We start from the raw sequence: 17,015 nt of genomic DNA on the forward strand, positions 1-17,015 counted from the left end.
AGGCAGTACACAGACAGGAACAGGTGCAAAAGAGAAGCATACAGACAGGAACAGGTGCAGAAAGGCAGTACACAGACAGAAACAGGTGCAGAAAGGCAGCACACAGATGGGAACAGGTGCAGAAAGGCAGCACACAGCTGCGGTAGACCAAATCAGAGTGAAGGGGGAAGTAATGGCAATGGCAGGTATGAAGATCAGAGAGGACTTCTTTCTGCAGCAGGAGGAAATGAATCTTAAAGTAATGGAGTTTACTTGAAACAGATCATTTGGGAATATCAAAAACTTAGTGGTCCCGCCCACTGGTCCCACCACTGCCCTGTGCTCTGTAGACACCATATTCATCTACATGTCTTTTCCGGGACCCTACACACAGGCCCAGTGGCCAGTGGACAAACACACAGGAACCACCAGTGAGCTCATTTTCTAGGACAGATGCACAGCTATTCCTGGGAATCAGTGTAAAATACCCTGCTCCTTCACACCACCGCTAAGCTGCAAGGTCCTACAGTGCTTCTCAGAACTCCCCATGTACAATCAAACCGTTGACCACCCCTCGTGTGCACAGTGGGAGCTGTCTACCGCCTTTTCATCCTGGTCTCACCTCTGTCTCACTTCACACTCCCCAGTTCTCTTGTGGCTCCTTTGTCTCTCAAAGAACTGACTCATAATTAACACTTTGGGGCTGTTTTGGGGGTACCCAAACAATAACTCCCTCCCCAAATCATTTTATAGCCATGTTATATAAATCAAGAAGGAAGATGCAGAGCTCAGCCAATTGCTAGGGTCCAGAGTTCTCTGCTACTGAGTTCTTTCCGGGCTGGTGCTGGGTGTGTGACAGTCTCACTTTCTACAGAACTATCAATCACCAAAGCTCAGAGGACTGAGCTGAGTCTTCCAGGTCACTGCTGAGGCAGAAGAGGGCTGGGAAAGAAGGTCCTAGTGGGCTTGTAAGGACAAAGCAGGATTTCTGCAAGAAGACATATGCTTCCCCCATATGTCTCTCTTCTGTCAGCAAAGAAGAGGCATCCTGCTGATCCTTCCTCAAAGCCAAGAGGACTGTGGGAAAGCTTTGCTAATTTAGGTCAAAGTCCACCGATAGCCTCTGGGCTCCTCACAGTATGGGAGGCTCCTTTCATTAGCGGATTTTCTTCCTCTCTGACCTTCTCTGGCAGAATTCTAAGACCCCATACATGCCTCTACCTGAGGAATGTCCTGTAACCTCAATTAGATTACAGGATCAATTTTCTTTTTTCCAATAAGAACCAGTTCAGCCAGCACCAGAGATTCAGGAAATGCTTTCTCATGTTAATGAGGCATTCCAGCCAATGACCTTTGACTATCCCGGATTCCCCTGCCCTCAAGTCCTTCCCGCCCCCACCGCCCCCCAACTTTATAAGCTTTCAGTCACTTTAAATAAAGTTGATCTGCCCATTGACTTCAGATCTGGTGTGGTTTATTCACTGTACATACTCACAGGGCTTCCAAATGCACTCCCACTCCCCCCCATCTTCCCCTCACTCCTCTGTTCCTTCTACTTGTGGAATAATCCACAAAAGTGGGGAGACCCACAGAGGACATTTAAAGTTCTACAGGTAGGCAAGAGCTGTTCATCTCTGAGTCATAGGATAGACTCCTTTCTCAACTGACCACATGCCCAGCCCCTTTACTTGCACAAAGGGTGTTATGGTACTAAACAAAAAGATGGAATGCCAGTTTATGTGGCAATGTCACATGAGTTTTCTATAGATTGAGTGAGCCTAGAAAGGTATGAGCTTGAGCTAACTTTCTTAGGCTCCACCAGAGGGTGACCTGCCTGATAGAGGACCCTAGCATCGAGAGCCTGTGGCTGACATTGCCTTACACAGAGGTGTGGAAGAGAAAAGGAGATTCTTCCCCAAGCTAATTAAACTAAGAGCCTTCCAGAAAGCCAATATATGCCTTGCAAAGGAGTTGGCAGGGGAAACCGGTCACAAGCGTGAGCCAAGAAAAAGAGCAATTGACAGGCACCAGCTAACACCACCCATTTAGACTCCAGGAAATAGTCCACCATGGCACGCTATGTGCCTGGAGAGCAAAGAGAAAAGACTGGGATGTCAGCTCTCACTAGAGCCAGAAGTCGAGCCTTTACTGGGGAGCAAAGCCTGTATGAAGCCAAGACAGAAAGGCTTCACCTAGGATCTTATATTTAACCTTTTAAATGGGTAGGTGATTCCAGTTTTAAGACTCAGTAGTGATGGTTTCAGGCACTAATCATGGCAAAGGAACAGTGGGACTTGTGGTCTCATCTGTGGAGCCACTGTCTAGCAATGAAACGGACCAGCTCCCAGAGGTGTGAGCAGACATTGAAGGTGATGAGATGGTGCTGTTGATGAAAAGAATGGTTTCCTGACCCCAAGTCACTTAGGATGTCTTTATTGGAAAGCAGGGATTCTTCTTATGCACCTCTGTCTTCCCATGGCCAATGATGACTGCAGATGTCATTAGCTGAGATCAGGTCAGACCACAGGACGGGGAACCTAATCAAACTTGTCTGTTGTTCTCATGAGAAGACAGCCATGTGAAGACAGAGGTGCACAGGAAGAATCCCTAATTATGAAAGAGGCTGATGGGGTAATGTCTGCAAGCTGAGGCAAACCCAGGGCTACAGCAACCTTTAAAGGCAAGAAGAGACTCAGGGAGGAGTCTCTCCTGTTTTGCAGGCAGCAGAGTTCTGCCGATATCTTGATTTAGACTCTGTCTTAAGATTTCTATTGCTGTGGCAAAACACCATGACCAAAGCAAGTTGTGGAGGAAAGTGTTATTTGGCTCATGCTTCAACAGGACTGTTCATCATGGAAGGAAGCCAGGACAGTAACTCAAACAGAGCAGGATTCTAAAGCAGAAGCTGCTGCAGAAGCCATGGAGGAGTGCTGCTTATTTGCTTGCTCCTTATGACTTGTTCACCCTGCTTTGATAAAAAACCTAGAACCACCAGCACACAGTGGGACTGACCCTCCCCATCAATCACTAATTTTAAAAGTGCCTTACAGGACTGCCTAAAATCTGATCTTATGGAGGTTTTTTTTTTTTTTTTAAATTGAGGTTCCCTCTTCTCAGATGACCTTAGCTCGTGTTGACATAAAGTCATCCAACATAGACTTTCAGACCACCTGATTGTGAGGTGTAGGGAGCCATGCCTGAGAACCATGCTTAAGAAAATGGCTGCACAGCAGCCACCTTAGAACTGGTTAATGCTGTACCTACACCCCTACCCATGAGAGCCTGACCTTTCCGAGGAATACCACTATGAGGTTCTGCCGAGATTAGCTGCTAGGCGGCAAGATAAGATATTCTGAAACACATACATGACTGTTAACCTGTAACTTGCAGGACCACCCTCTTCCTGTCACGTAGATGCTGTAAAAATTCCACTGCACCCTGCTTCCCCCTTTTTGCCCAGCCCATATAAGCTGTAAGCACCAAGCCCTCAATGAAGCCTTGACACCATCTAGACTGACTCTTGTCGTTCTTTGTGTACTTGGCTTCCTTTCTCTCTTGCCCCCATGACTTTCAGGACGAAGGCCTCTTCAGGACCCTGAATAACTGGACCTTCTGGACGGGTCAGTGAGGGCCTTTGAAACATCCCCAAAGCTTTGAAAATCCTCTAAAGCCTCCTTGATAATCAGGTGTCATTTAGACTCAAGGTATAGGTGAATTCAAGTCCCCCAGTGTCTTGGATCATGAAGTCCTCAGTCCCTCCCAAGACCAATGCTATTTTTCAGTAGAACTCTCCTTCACCCAAGAGACTTTTCATGTATACATAGTGATGTCAGCACAGCGCTTAGTTCTTGCTCTTGTTTCTAAACTGTCTGCCCACTCTGAGAACTTAGAAACCACCTTTGAGAACCTGGTGGGTATACTGAGAATGGCCTTTGAGGTTAGAGTCTCCCTAACTTCCCAGGTTCTCACACCCCACTGTCCCCCTTTTCTCTGTCCTCCCTGCAGATCCACCAGCAGATATACCCTCAACCTTACAAGGAGGATTGTTGGCTCTTGGCCTCTGGCCGACAGGTCCTGCCGGGTCTCTCAAGGGCTGAGCTGGATGGCGAGTAGGACTGGGAAGGGGGCCAATAATGTTTTTTCGCACCAGTGGTAACTGGGCAGAGGAAGGTTTAAGCAGTTCATGCGGAGTCAGAAGACATCGGCCCAAGGCAGGACTCTAAACTCGAGTCAGGCTCAGGAAGCTGCGTTAGGCCTTGCATCCAGATCCAGCTAGGCCCAAAAGAGCCCAACAAAGGATTCTGCTCACACCTAAGATCCTGTCTGAGTCCTACCATTAGCACCTGTCAGAGACGAAGTATATGTCCAAAAAGTACAGTTCGTCCCCAGTGAGATTTTTTTTTAAATCCTCTGAAAGTGTATCTACTTTGTAGTGTTGATTATGATGGTGGTGGCCATAGTGTGTGTGTGTGTGTGTGTGTGTGTATACATTCACAAGAAGGTGTGGGGGAAGATGGAAATTATTTTATTTTATGGATATTTTTCCTGTTGGTTTGTCTATGTACCATGTGTATTCCTGGTGTCCCTAGAGACCGGAAGAAAGTGTTGGACTCCATTCTCCAGAACTGGAATGACACAGTCTTCGTGTGCTCTTAACCACTGAACCACCTCTCTAGCACAGAGAGAGAGATTTCTGAAGAAAGGGGGAACACAACAGTAAAGCATATTTTGTCTTAGAGATTCCAGGGAGGAAGTGGAGTTAAAGAGAACCATCTCATCCCAGCCATTGTTGGACAGGAACAATCTAATCCCTAGGTTAAAAAAAATAATCACTGTAGAGAGACCAGAAGCTGATGTTGGGGGGGGTCAACCAAAAGTTAGGAGAGAGGATGAGGATCCTCTCTTGAGTCTCAAACTATCTAGGGCTCTACAGAGAGATGGAGTACAGTGAGCCTGGCCCCAATAAGCAGTATTTCCTGGATTTTCCACAAAGGGCCAACTCCACTGGCCTCCCAGAACACTGTCCCGTGGGGTCTTCTGTCCCTTTTGATGAAACCAGAGTCTGGACCTTGGGGGAATTCTGACAGTGGATGCTACAGAAACAAGAGAACCAGGAACACCAAAACTCATGACACATTCAATATACTTTATTTAAAAGTTTCTTTGTATAAATTTCCTAAAAATTTTAAACATTGACTCCCACCTCCAAGCTCCAAGACAACAGCATTGAAAAACAACCCACCTTAGAGGACCACCAAAAAGACTCTCCAGTATGACTTTCTTTGAATCCTTTAATGGAGGCATTTGTCCCAGCAACGCACACAGGAAAGGGGTCTGATTTCTTCTAATTAGACCATTTGTCAGAGGATTTAGAAGAATATTGCTCAAAGTCTAATCCAGGAAACCGGGGCCATAAGAAGATTAGACTCTTGTTTCTCCATCTAAGCCATGCAGCTGCAGAGGAATGAACCAAGCAGAAATGTACAGAGTAGTCATGAGGTGAAGGCTATGTTCCAGACACAGGGTTTGCCTGGCACAGGCGTAGCATGGAACTCCAGAGGGAATCTGAATTTATAGGAATGTTCACATAAACGCCGGCAGTGGCTAGCTATTACACAATGGTCCAAGTATACGGTTGAACTGCCTGGAGACAGAGAGCAGGGTCCACAGACACGTTTAGCACCATATTGACAGGTCACGTGCAGAGGGGTTTCTCCCGAGGTTGAGTGTCAATCAAAGCATGAAAAGGCACCGTGCTGGGGCATCTACCCAGAGCTTCTATAAAAACCAAGTTAGAAATGGCTGCCTCCTCCTTCTCCCAGAGGTACGTGTTGCCCGAAGGCCGTGCTTAGGTTCTCGTCAGACCGTTAACTCTGGGTTTGGAAAGCATTGAGTGTGGAGGGAAGGAGAGAAGAACAGAGGGAGAGACAGAGGGAGAAGAAAAAGAAGAGAGGTCAGTGACATAAAATAGACTGTATTTACCACAGCATGACCCCACGACTTCCCGTCTGTGCCCCTTCCTCACTGGTTCCTGTGATCCTTGTCGCTTCAGGTTTGGTCTGTCTGAAATCTGAACTCACACAGGCCCTGTGACATTCATTATGACTTGAATGGTCACTATGATAGAGAGGCTAGATACCCTCGGTGTCAACATCACCGTTCATGGAAAGCAACACTGTTTCAAAATGACTATATAAGTGTTTATTGTTAGTCTTCTGTTGTTGGTCATGATTCTATTCCAACAATCACGTGGCGGTGGCACTTCTAACCGGGCAGGGATGTGCTAATGCTCCTGATGTGCTTGGCCCTGTATTTCCTAACTGCTAATTCAGGAAACAAATCAGTCATTCCAATCACTAATTTTTTTTATGTGTGTGTAAAATTAAAACTTTTATCTTTTTAATGGAACATTGGCCCATCTCATCTGAGGGTGTGATTTAACTGTCTTCAGGTTTTTCATAATCATCGTAATTCAGGCAATGCAATTTCTCAGTGGTGAGGTCATTGACTCCCGTCTCTTCTTTTATGCGTAATAGAAAAATTAAACCCAAGGGAGGAAGGGGCCACTTACCAGGATTACACATCTTTTCACATTCTTCCTGTGAGTGGAATCTGTTCTCGTTGCCCCCACAGCCTCCGTACCAGAACCTCTTGCAGCTTTTGCTCTCTAAGTCATAGTACCAGAGTAATTTGAAGTCCTCACAAGTCCCTGCATCTTTGGGCAGCTTACATATATCTACAAGGTCAAGGTCAAGAGGAGAAAGGAGCATCGTCAGTCTGCGTGACGCCTCGGCCTCCAGACTCCATATTGGAGCCTGTGGTCAGATCTCAATGCTATGATACAGAAGAATTTCCTCGTGGGAAGGTTTCCACCCACCCGAGCCTCTGTCTCCTCATTGTTATACTGACTTAGCAGTCAGTCTCGGGTTTGCAAAGAATAAACAAAAATTGCACCAAGACTCTCAACTATTAGGCTGTTCCCTGAATCACAAAAATAAAGTGACTAACTTCCCCCCACTTCACCCTCTAGAACATCTGCTCTCTTTGTGTGTACACTGTCCAGAGAAGAAACTGGATTTCCAAACCATGGACTCTTCTGTCCCTTGGTAAATGGCATTAAATCCTGTTAGAATGAACTTCAAATGTGAGGCTATACGTTTCACGAAGAAAGTAGATTGAAAGTGCATGTAGATTGTAAACGGGCATTCCTTTTGGAAGAAATAAACATATACGCTTCATTGTTTATGCTTGTGTCCTATAACAGACCCCTTAGAGTTAGAGTTGTAGGCAGTTGTGAGCTGCCTGACCCAGGTGCAAGCACTGAACTCTGACCCCTGAAAGATCAGCAACCACTCTTAACCACCAGGCCTTCTCGCCAGGCCCTCAACACATGTTCTCTATGATAAGCATGTATGCAGACATATATGTAGCCAACTATTTTTCTGGCCTCTCACATAAAACTGGTGTGGAGCTCAGACTCTTCAGACAGCAGAAATACCCCAAGGCAAGGCTGTGTAGGAGCCAGAAACTTGTTTTTTGTTTTGTTTTGTTTTGTTCTCCAGTTAAGGAAATTCTTGTTTTGAATACACACTCCTGCTGTATCCCAGCTGCAAAATAAAGCTAGGTCCTCTAGATGCCTACAGAAGTAAATTTACAGTTTGCAAACAGCAAGGTTCCGTTTACAGAACTTTCTGGCAAACGCTGGAGTTTGCAGGGAAAGAGGAGTGCATGTTAAATGTTTTAATCTGAAAGTCTGAAAGTCTGAGCCTTCTTTCAACAACAGCTCAGGATCAGATAATCTGCATGTCTGTGGGAGTAGCTACCAATCTGACTCAAAGTTCCTCTCCCCCGCCAGCAGAGCTCCCATCCTTGCTTTCCTGAGTCAGATAAAACTGAAGGACTGGTTAGGTCCTAAGTAGCTTTACCAGGCAATAACCTTACTACTTGAAAGTGGCTGCACTATAATGTTTGAGGGCTGAGCTCAGGAAGCAAGCAGAGTGGAGGTTTTAAGGAAGGTTTGCTTTTAGTTTTTAAAATACAAATCCTAACCATTTCAAATGTAATGCTTCAAAGTCTAGAATCTTGAAAGGCAAGTTATGATGTTAGAGGTCTACCGGCATCTTGAGGCAAGGTCTTATGGGAGCACAGTCCTCTCTCTACCAAAAGGACAGACTTTAGATGGGAGACATGGAGTCAGATTCCGCTCCCCTTGTGAAGCTATGTCAAGCAGACACATTCACCTGTATCGGCAGGTTAAATGCCTCATCCCCATCAGTGTGAAGGAGACAGATTTTTGGTTCACCTGTAAGCAAATGCTCTGCAGCCTTGATAGGAATGTGGGTTCCAGTTAAAAACAAAACCCAAATCACCCCCTTTGTCAGACTGTCTCATGTCTGTGTAGAAAATCCTTCCCTAATTCTGGAAGTGCAACACCACATTTAAAAACAGAACAGCCTGACCCAGATTCATGTCTAAAGATTATGTTGTTTACACTAACGAAACACTGTTTATACAGTTGCATCCTTCTGAGCCACACATAAAGAAACAAACTTATCCCTGAAGCTTGCTATCTAGGAGTTCCTCCAAGTCTCTCAATGAAACAAGAGTTTGCTGGAAATTTTACGTTTTCCACACTCAGAGGCAAAAGCTAAGAAAAGGGATTCAGATGAAACTAGCACCTGTCTGTGTTTTCGAAGTGAATGCATTCTGACTCTTCTTTGGCTGGTGGGGTTTTTTTTTTCTATATTTTACTTGTTATTCTTGTGTGGGCGTTCGTGATAGGAGAGAGGATGTGCCGAGTGTGGAGAGCAAAGGAAAATACTGTGAGGCTGATTCTCTCCTTCCACGTTTGCCTGGGTTCTGGGGATCAAATTTGGGTTCTCAAGCTTACACTGTGATCCCTGGCCCTATGACAGTATCTTAAAGAAAAAGCCAAGAAATCCCAGCCACAAAGGTGTGTCTTTCTTTTGAGGTCAGCATCTATGTTGGGCCATTCTTACCATGGCAGCTTAAGAACAGCCCAAGAATAGACTGGGAGTCTCGGGGTAGAACCAGGCAGGAGACAAAAGTCTGCAGTCTTTGGTATGGGCAACAGAAGCTGATGAACAGTGAAGTCATCTTCTCCTCCTCCTCCTCTTCCTCCTTCTCCTTTTCCTTCTCTTCCTCCTCTTCCTCCTCCTCCCCTTTTCCTCCTCCTCTTCTTCCTCCTCTTCCTCCTCCTTCTCTTTCTCCTTCTCCTCTTCCTCCTTCTCTTCCTCCTCCTCTTTCTCCTCCTCCTCTTCCTCCTCCTTTTTCTCCTTCTCCTCTTCCTCCTTCTCTTCCTCCTTTTTCTCCACCTCCTCTTCCTCCTCCTCCTCTTCTTCCTCTTCTCCTCATCTTCTTCCTCCTCCTCCTTTCCCTCCTCTGCCTTCGCCTCCCCCAGCCAACTCTCACTACACCTACCTACTTTATTTACATGCTTGTATTTACATCATAGCATTAAATTTCTTTGGGCTTTGTATAGAATCTCTCAGCAGTTTCTCTGCTTTTGAAACTGAGACTGTGTAGATGCAGATGAAACCCAGCAGCTGAGGGTCCCTTTGAAACTTACCCCATAGAAGTCATGTGACTTAGTCTCAGGCAACTGACCTTGATTTCAAAGGGTTTGTAATTCTTAAGAGAATATTTTCAGAAGTGCATTAGGGGGACTACCACTGCCATGACTTACCTGTTTTAGTGAGGAACAATGGTTCTGTGTTCACCATTAGGTTGATGGTTGAGCTAGAGGCTCGGTGTGCTGCTTGAAGAAGTGGAAGCTGAGTTTTCTCTATAAGAAAAAACAAAATCTAGGCAACTAGTAGTTGACTCAGAAACTAAAAGGGCCAGAGAATGCCAAGCTTGCTTTTTTGGATTGATCTCTTGAGTCATGGGTGCTACTGAAACATAGGAGGGGTTCGAACTCAATATATTGTTAAATCCACCTGCTAACAGGTGGATGGGAGATGTTCCTGATCTAGAAGAATGGCATCCTGGAGTCAGGAGAATCTTGCTTCCTCTAACATGGGGCTACTGGTGTGCCTTTCTTTCTTCGAGAATGATTCCACCATGTGAACCATGCTGAACTAAGGAGATGCTATAAACGATAAGGGGAAGAGAACCCCAAATGACTTAGCTCAGAGTGAGACAAGAGTGGTTCAGAAGGCCTGGAAATGAAGGACATGGTAGTCACTTCCAGCCACTTGGGAAGTGAAATGGGAAGATCACTTGAGTCCAAGGGTTCCAGGACGTGCTAAGCAACAGAGAGACCCTTGCTAAAAAACTTAAATCAACTAGTAAGATTTCAATGCATATTATCAAACTTTTTTAAAAAATCAAGTACTGACAAAAATATATACATATAATTTTATGCCAAAATGCTTTTAAAAATCTGCACATGTATCTCTGTGGGTTTTCTTCTTTTAAATAAAGATGTAAGGGAAAAAAGTAAGGAAGCAGGAAAGAGATTACGAGGAAAGGACTGAGTAACGTATACAAGTCAGCCAAGTACAAGCAGGTAGGGCTAAGGAGGGAGGGTCTGCTAGCCTGTCTTCCTTAGCTTCAGATGCCCCACGACTCTAAACTCTCCCTGGCTTCTATTGGTTGAGCTGGAAACAAGGACCGGAAGTGACAACAGAGATCCCATCATCTTCCTTACCAGGATTCAGGCCTCTGTTTCCCAGGTGCCTGGGATGCCTGGGACTCAAGCATCATTGTTCTATACCCAGTTTGTGCCATGTAGAAGTCAAGAACCAAGTGCTCTCAAATCATCTAGGTGCCACCTAGATATGGTAGGTCAAGGCAGAGCAAATCTGGTCTCCCCATTAAAGTGTGTCAAGAGCCAAAGTGAGGGTGTATGGCGCAGGGGAACGCCATCTCCCATGCTGCTGCTGTGGTTTCAGTTTTCAATCAGTACCCAAGACTGATGGATTCTACTTAATTGTGTCTGTGCTTCAGCATGGACTCGGGGCATCATTGCTCTACATCCTGTTTGGCATGCCATGTAGAAATGGAGAACCAAGCGCTCTCAAACCATCAGTACTTACTCGTATGGAAACTTCCTTGGTACAAGGCTTTGATATGAGACTGCAGGTAGGAGACCACTACTACATGGTACAGCTGTCCAGCCATCAGGCCCCCGATGACACGGTCAGTCACAGTGAGGTTTTGTCTCAGAACCAAGGACTGGTCATGGGCCGAGGTTACGGTGAGGTCATAGAAATAGGAACTGGAAGGCTCGGGCTGCTCCCAGTGGAGTCTGGCACTGTTCTCGGTGACTTCAGAGACCTGGACTTCTCGGGCCACTCTCGCTGAAAGATCAGAGAGCAGAGTTAAAAAGTAAAACTCCGCAACTGGAACACATGTGGGAAGCTTCAGAAGAGATCTGGGAGATGCTGGTGGACAGCTGGCCTGAAGCTTCCCAAGAGTCACCCTCCGTCAGCCTGCCTGGCATGTAGCAGCGTAAGGACTCAAAAGCATCCATATGCATCGACAAGGTACACAAGCAACTACGTTCATTTTTCAAAAATCGCTTGTTAAGAGACTTTGAAATGTAAGCTCCGGCATGCTAACAGGATGTCACATGTACGGTACAAGATCAGCTTTAGGATTTCAAAGGTGGAGAATCATGGCATTGTAGGCTATGACAAGAATGTATTGTCTCAGCTCTCTGTCTGCTCATAAGGTAAAGATAGTTTCTAATTTTTCATGAGCATATATATTCTAGACTCATTTTCTTGTATAGATTTTGACATTCTGTAGAATGTTCCCACATCTTCTTAGAAAAGCTAACAATTATACCCCCTGGGTCCCAGTAACTCACCCACTCACTGACACCCCCACCACTAAAATCAGGAATGTGTTTTTTCTTAGGTCAGAATGAGCATGATGGTCAGCCTCTGAGGAAGAATTGAGTTTCTAAGGTGTAATTTCTCACTTTATTGAACTAACCCCTGATATTGCCACAATACTTAGTGTGGGACACCTTTCTGTGACCATGTCCCTTTTGGAAGGAACATTACCAGCTTAGATCTTTCCATGCTGTGTAAGAAGAGGAGCAAGTCTTGTTCCAGATTTTTAAAAAAAACAAAAGGAAGGAGAAGAAGAAAAGGAGAAAGAAAGGGGGGAAGAAAGAAAGGAAGAAAGAGAGAGAGAAACGAGAGAAAGAGAGAAAGAGAAAGGAGAAAGAGAGCAAGAGCGAAAAAGAGAGAAAGAAAGAGAGTGAGAGAAAAAAGAGAGAAAGAGAGAGAAATAAAGAGAGAGAAAGAAAAAGAGAGAAAAAGGGAGTGAGAGAAAAAAGAGAGAAAGAAAGAGAAAAACAAAAAGAGAGAAAGAAAGAGAGAGAAAGAGAAAAGAGAGAGAAAGAGAAAGGAAGAGATGCCACTCTGCTGAACAAAACAGCAGGCTTCTCCTTTCTCACTACAAGTCAGGAGCATCCATCTCATGGCCCACATCCCACATGCAACCAAGGATAGCTATGGATATGGCCCAACATAAAACCATAAGCTTACTTAAAATATTATGAAACGTTTCTTGTGTAACTCTATTACATGGTTCTAAAGCTTGAACTTTGTAGATGGGAGCGTCATAGGGCCCAGCCAGTTGCAGGTGGATGGTAATTTCTAAATGCCTATGTGTATGCCCACAGACAAGCATAGCTTTCACCCCTCATCAAAGAGGTTTCATTTTGCTGCAGAGACAATGAGTGACACTGAGAAAATTCAGAGAACAACTGACTGTGGGGTGCCCCACCCTAATTGGCGACATCTAAACACAACCTCTGTACCTAAGGCTCACGGAACATCATGAAAGATGGGCAGAAATATCGCAAGAGCCAGAGAACCAGAGAAGCTACGCTCAGGGAAGCAGGGCTGAACGTACAGAAAAGAGTTGTTTTCCTCAGGACCCCAGCATCCTTGAGAGTCTGTAAGAGGGAAAACTGCTTTACAATACAGAGATAAGCAAAAGCAGTATGCGGACAATCCTATGCATGGCTAACATCTTAAAAGTCTACCCTGTAGTTATTCCAACCTCGGATCAGCAGACTACCCTGTAAACCAGCTTCCAGGGCCATGTCCTTGGAGTAGTAAACGTGGGCATAAAAGATGGTGTCTCTAACCAGGCTTTCTTACCCCTGGGCTTTGTAGTGGCTGGCTTGGTGGCAGCTGGTTTGGCCTGTGGCCTGGGGGCCTCTGGCTTGGTAGCAATTGGTCTTACAGCAGCAGCAAGGGGTCTCGTTGCTGCAGGTTTCACTGCTGCTGGCTTCGCTGCTAATGCAGGTCTGACTGTGGCTGTGTTCGTGGCCACAGGTTTGTTGGCAGAGGCTGGCTTCACAGCAGTTGGTTTGGTAAGGACTGGCTGAGCTGGGGCTGGCTGAGCAAGGACTGCTGGCTTAGCAGGGATTGATCTAGCAGCAGTTGTCTGAGGAGGGGCTGGCTTAGCAAGGGCTGGATTTGCAGGAGCTGGCTGAGCAGGGGCTGGCTTAGCAGGGGCTGGATTTGCAGGAGCTGGCTGAGCAGGGGCTGGCTTAGCAGGGGCTGGATTTGCAGGAGCTGGCTGAGCAGGGGCTGGTTTAGCAGGGGCTGGATTTGCTGCAGGAGCTGGCTGAGCAGGGGCTGGTTTAGCAGGGGCTGGTTTTGCAGGGTCTGGCTTAGCAAGAACTGGCTGAGCAGGGGCGGGCTTAGCTGGGGCTGGCTTAGCAGGTGGCAGATTTACAACTAATGTTGGTTTGGTTGTTGTCACTGGCTTCATTGTGGTCACAACTTTGGGTGTAAAACTTGAATTAACAGTATGTGGAGCGTTTCTGTTAAAAACAAATCAAACATTACATGTACCCATACTTTTGCATGCTATAAAGTCATAACCCTATATGATCTATAGGAAATTTGCTGTATTAGCAACATGAAGATATTGGTTTCTGTAAACCTTCTATAATATTACATATACTACAACTCTTACTTGCAGAACCTTCCCCTAAGAAAATATTGAACAGAATATTAAAATAGAATTATTCGAAATGATTACCTTAATTATACATAAGTCTGATATCCTATTTTCAATGGATAAAAACGGTGGGAAGTAAAAGGGAAAAAATAAATATTTAACAACGTTCTAATTTAACAACCAACTGAGTTGAGAACAACAAAGATCAGTCCTATTTGTTTGCATCATAAAATATTTACTCATTAAGTGAGGTTAGGTGGCTCATGTTTATAATCCTAATCCTAACACATTGGAAAGATGAGACAGGAGATTTGCCACGAGTTTGAAGCTAGCCTGGGTTACAAGTAAGTTCCAGGCCAACATTAATTACTCAGTAAGACTGTGTCTCAAAAAGACAAAAAGACAAAGCGAAAGGATAGAGGCAGGATAAAGGAATGCATCATGCAATACAGTTCTCAACTCCATTCACTCTAGCTGCACTTCAGTCTAGGCTCTGGGCATATTTGACCCATCAAATGTGGTTTAAAGTAACAATGTACTAGGCCTGACCTAGGTCTCAAGAGAACTGATATTTAGACCCTTTTTCATGAAAACCCTATTGGTCAAATTGTGAATAAGCCCAGGCTAGGCCACTGGAAGATAAGAAATCATGTAGAGCACAGACAATCTTCCCAAAGACCAGGCTAGACTAGCCTGTTCATAGCTGAGAAATATATCATCATCAACATAAAGGAGGCCAGTAGAAAGGCAAACAAATAGTCAGACAGACAGACAGGCAGGCAGGCAGGCAGACTACTCAGCTGAACATAGTCAGAAATTTCTAACCCAAAGGATTTTAAATTATTCTTGTTCTAAGTCTCTAAATTCTGGGTACTTCATTACATAGCAGAAGCTAACCAATACAAAAGAATGTTTAAGAACTCACATTATTTTAGGGAAGTTACATTTCTACATTTCAGTGTCTCAACCCATGAAGCTAGGGATTGGTTGAAGAGCCCCTATATCTAGTGCTTATTATCTAGTGACATTTGGTATGACACTCATAACTACTTACATCTGTTTGTGACCAAACTTCACGCCATTCTTCACTGGTTGGTCCCCTTGGAACCAATCACACTGTTTCCTGAGATCTGGAGGCAGGTAAAATGCATGTTCACCTAGAGGGGGAAAATATCAACTTCACGTGAATCATACGGAAATTAAAATTAGTGTTGATGAGTTAATGACATAACTACTTGAATGATTTATTTAAAGGTAACGTGCCCTCCATGTGAGAGAGCCGACCAGGATAGAATGAAACTTTGTGTAGAGAGGAGAACAGGCTCCAGACACTTGCTGAACACCATCAATCCTGTTATGTTCAGGGTTCTCTGGATGCATTCTTGGGCACACTCTTGCTTAGTCCTCCTAAGGCAGAAGCATGGGTCCCCGGGTAAAGCTGAGGCTTCCCTTTGCTTCACATCTTCCCTTAAATCTTTCACAGGACAGGCCTTCATGATGGGAAGTGTTGTTCATGGTCCTCAACTTTCTCCTGAGTGATGACTATTCATCGTGGACATGCTGCCTTTGTTCTGTGGAGGTCACTCCTAGGTTTAATATGTGACCTGAGCTCATTCACTGGAAACTATGTCAGGTCTGAACTATCCCCGTGGAGTATGCAATTTCAAGAGATCACAGGTATAGGGACAAAAGACCCATAGCCAGTTAACAGATGCCCTAAGCCCAGTATCCAAAGGTGGGGACTATTGAAAACTAGTTCTTAAGATAACTGAGCAGCTACTGAAGAGAAAGTTCATAAGGGAAGATAAAATGGGGGGGTGTGTGTCCTACCCAGGGGCAAGCATAGGTTTGGCAGCAAATCCCAAATCAATGAAAACCCTTCTAGAAGCTTCTTTCAAGCCCCCTGACAGGACAGAATTCCTTATGGCACACTAGCATACTAGGTCCTGCATAGTCAGTGTGTGTCTGGCCCATTTGCAAACCTAGTCATGGACTCTTTGGGACAGCATCAGTGCTTTATGGATAGAAAGCATCAATGAAACAAGAATAATAAATGAGCAGAGGAAGACAAGGGGTTTGTCTGTGTGTGCCTTGTTGATTCTAGCTCCTAACTCAAGGCCGAGCATACGTGCATGTATATTACACACACACGCGCGCGCACACACACACACACACACACACACACACACACACGCACACACACACACACACTTGTTGGTTGAATGAACAAGGTCACATCAGCACAAAGATGTGTTCTCTATGACTGTTCGCCCAGCCTTGGGACCTGACAGTGTGAGCCAGAATAACGCCATAGCCAGAACACACTAGGTGTGGCACATACTTACTGCTGACAAAGGAAGGGAGCAGCCTGCCAAAGCGCATCAGGGGCTCCTCGTTGAGCTCAGTTGATTTGTCCACAAATTTGAAGAAGACATCATTGGGCTCACTGGCAAAACTGTAGACCTCCTTGACATTCACCTTCCTGCCAATGCCCAGAACCACAAAGAAGTAACCCTTGCACTTGGCCTGCAGGATGGCTCTCTGGGCCTCCTCCAGCTGCTGCCTCCGAATCTCCCCTGTCAGCATCAGCACCACAATTTTGAGGTCCCGTGGGTTTGGAGCACTTTCAAAGATGTTCTCTATAGTGTATTCAATGGCATTGCCCAGGCCCATGGTTCCCTGAAGTTGGGTCATCCTCCGGCTAAGGAAATCCAGCAGCTTTTCCTTGGCACCATAGTCTGTCAGTGAGAATTCCACCTTCACAGGTGGCACACTGGTATTGTCCACAGACTCATAGGTTGCCTGTTGCACAACAGCCACCCTGGCAAAGTGCTGGGAAGCCTTGGGGTCTGGGCTTAGGTCTAGTTGTTTGATCATATAGCTTATGTACTTCTTCATCTCATTGAACTGGAACAGAGTAGTAGCCTCTGAACTGTCCAAGATGAAAGCCAAGTCTATGTCCACATCGCTGCCTGCTGCCCTCCGGTCCCTGAAGGAAGGCCTCCAGCTGCCGAATCCACAGGATGGGTCGATATTGCAAATGTCTAGGGAAAAAAAAAAGCACAGTGGTCCATTACCAT

The 17,015-nt window shown here is 45.3% G+C and overlaps 1 protein-coding gene across 4 annotated transcripts in view; it reads right to left on the minus strand.

The window, feature by feature from the left end:
- Positions 1–5,105: 5,105 nt before the first annotated feature.
- Positions 5,106–17,015, minus strand: part of COL6A3 (collagen type VI alpha 3 chain) — a 75,755-nt gene continuing 63,845 nt past the window's right edge. For all 4 annotated transcript variants that reach the window (XM_080933076.1, XM_080933075.1, XM_080933078.1 and 1 more), the window contains 7 exons: positions 16,281–16,979; positions 14,990–15,092; positions 13,125–13,795; positions 11,040–11,303; positions 9,686–9,784; positions 6,551–6,715; positions 5,106–5,852 (listed from right to left, as the gene is read on the minus strand). In XM_080933076.1, coding sequence (XP_080789202.1) covers positions 5,839–5,852; positions 6,551–6,715; positions 9,686–9,784; positions 11,040–11,303; positions 13,125–13,795; positions 14,990–15,092; positions 16,281–16,979 — 2,015 coding nt within the window. In that variant the 3' untranslated portion in view covers positions 5,106–5,838. The remainder of the gene's footprint in view (positions 5,853–6,550; positions 6,716–9,685; positions 9,785–11,039; positions 11,304–13,124; positions 13,796–14,989; positions 15,093–16,280; positions 16,980–17,015) is intronic.

The sequence above is a fragment of the Micromys minutus genome (assembly GCF_963924665.1).
Source record: "Micromys minutus genome assembly, chromosome: 19".
Taxonomy (NCBI): Eukaryota; Metazoa; Chordata; class Mammalia; order Rodentia; family Muridae; genus Micromys; species Micromys minutus.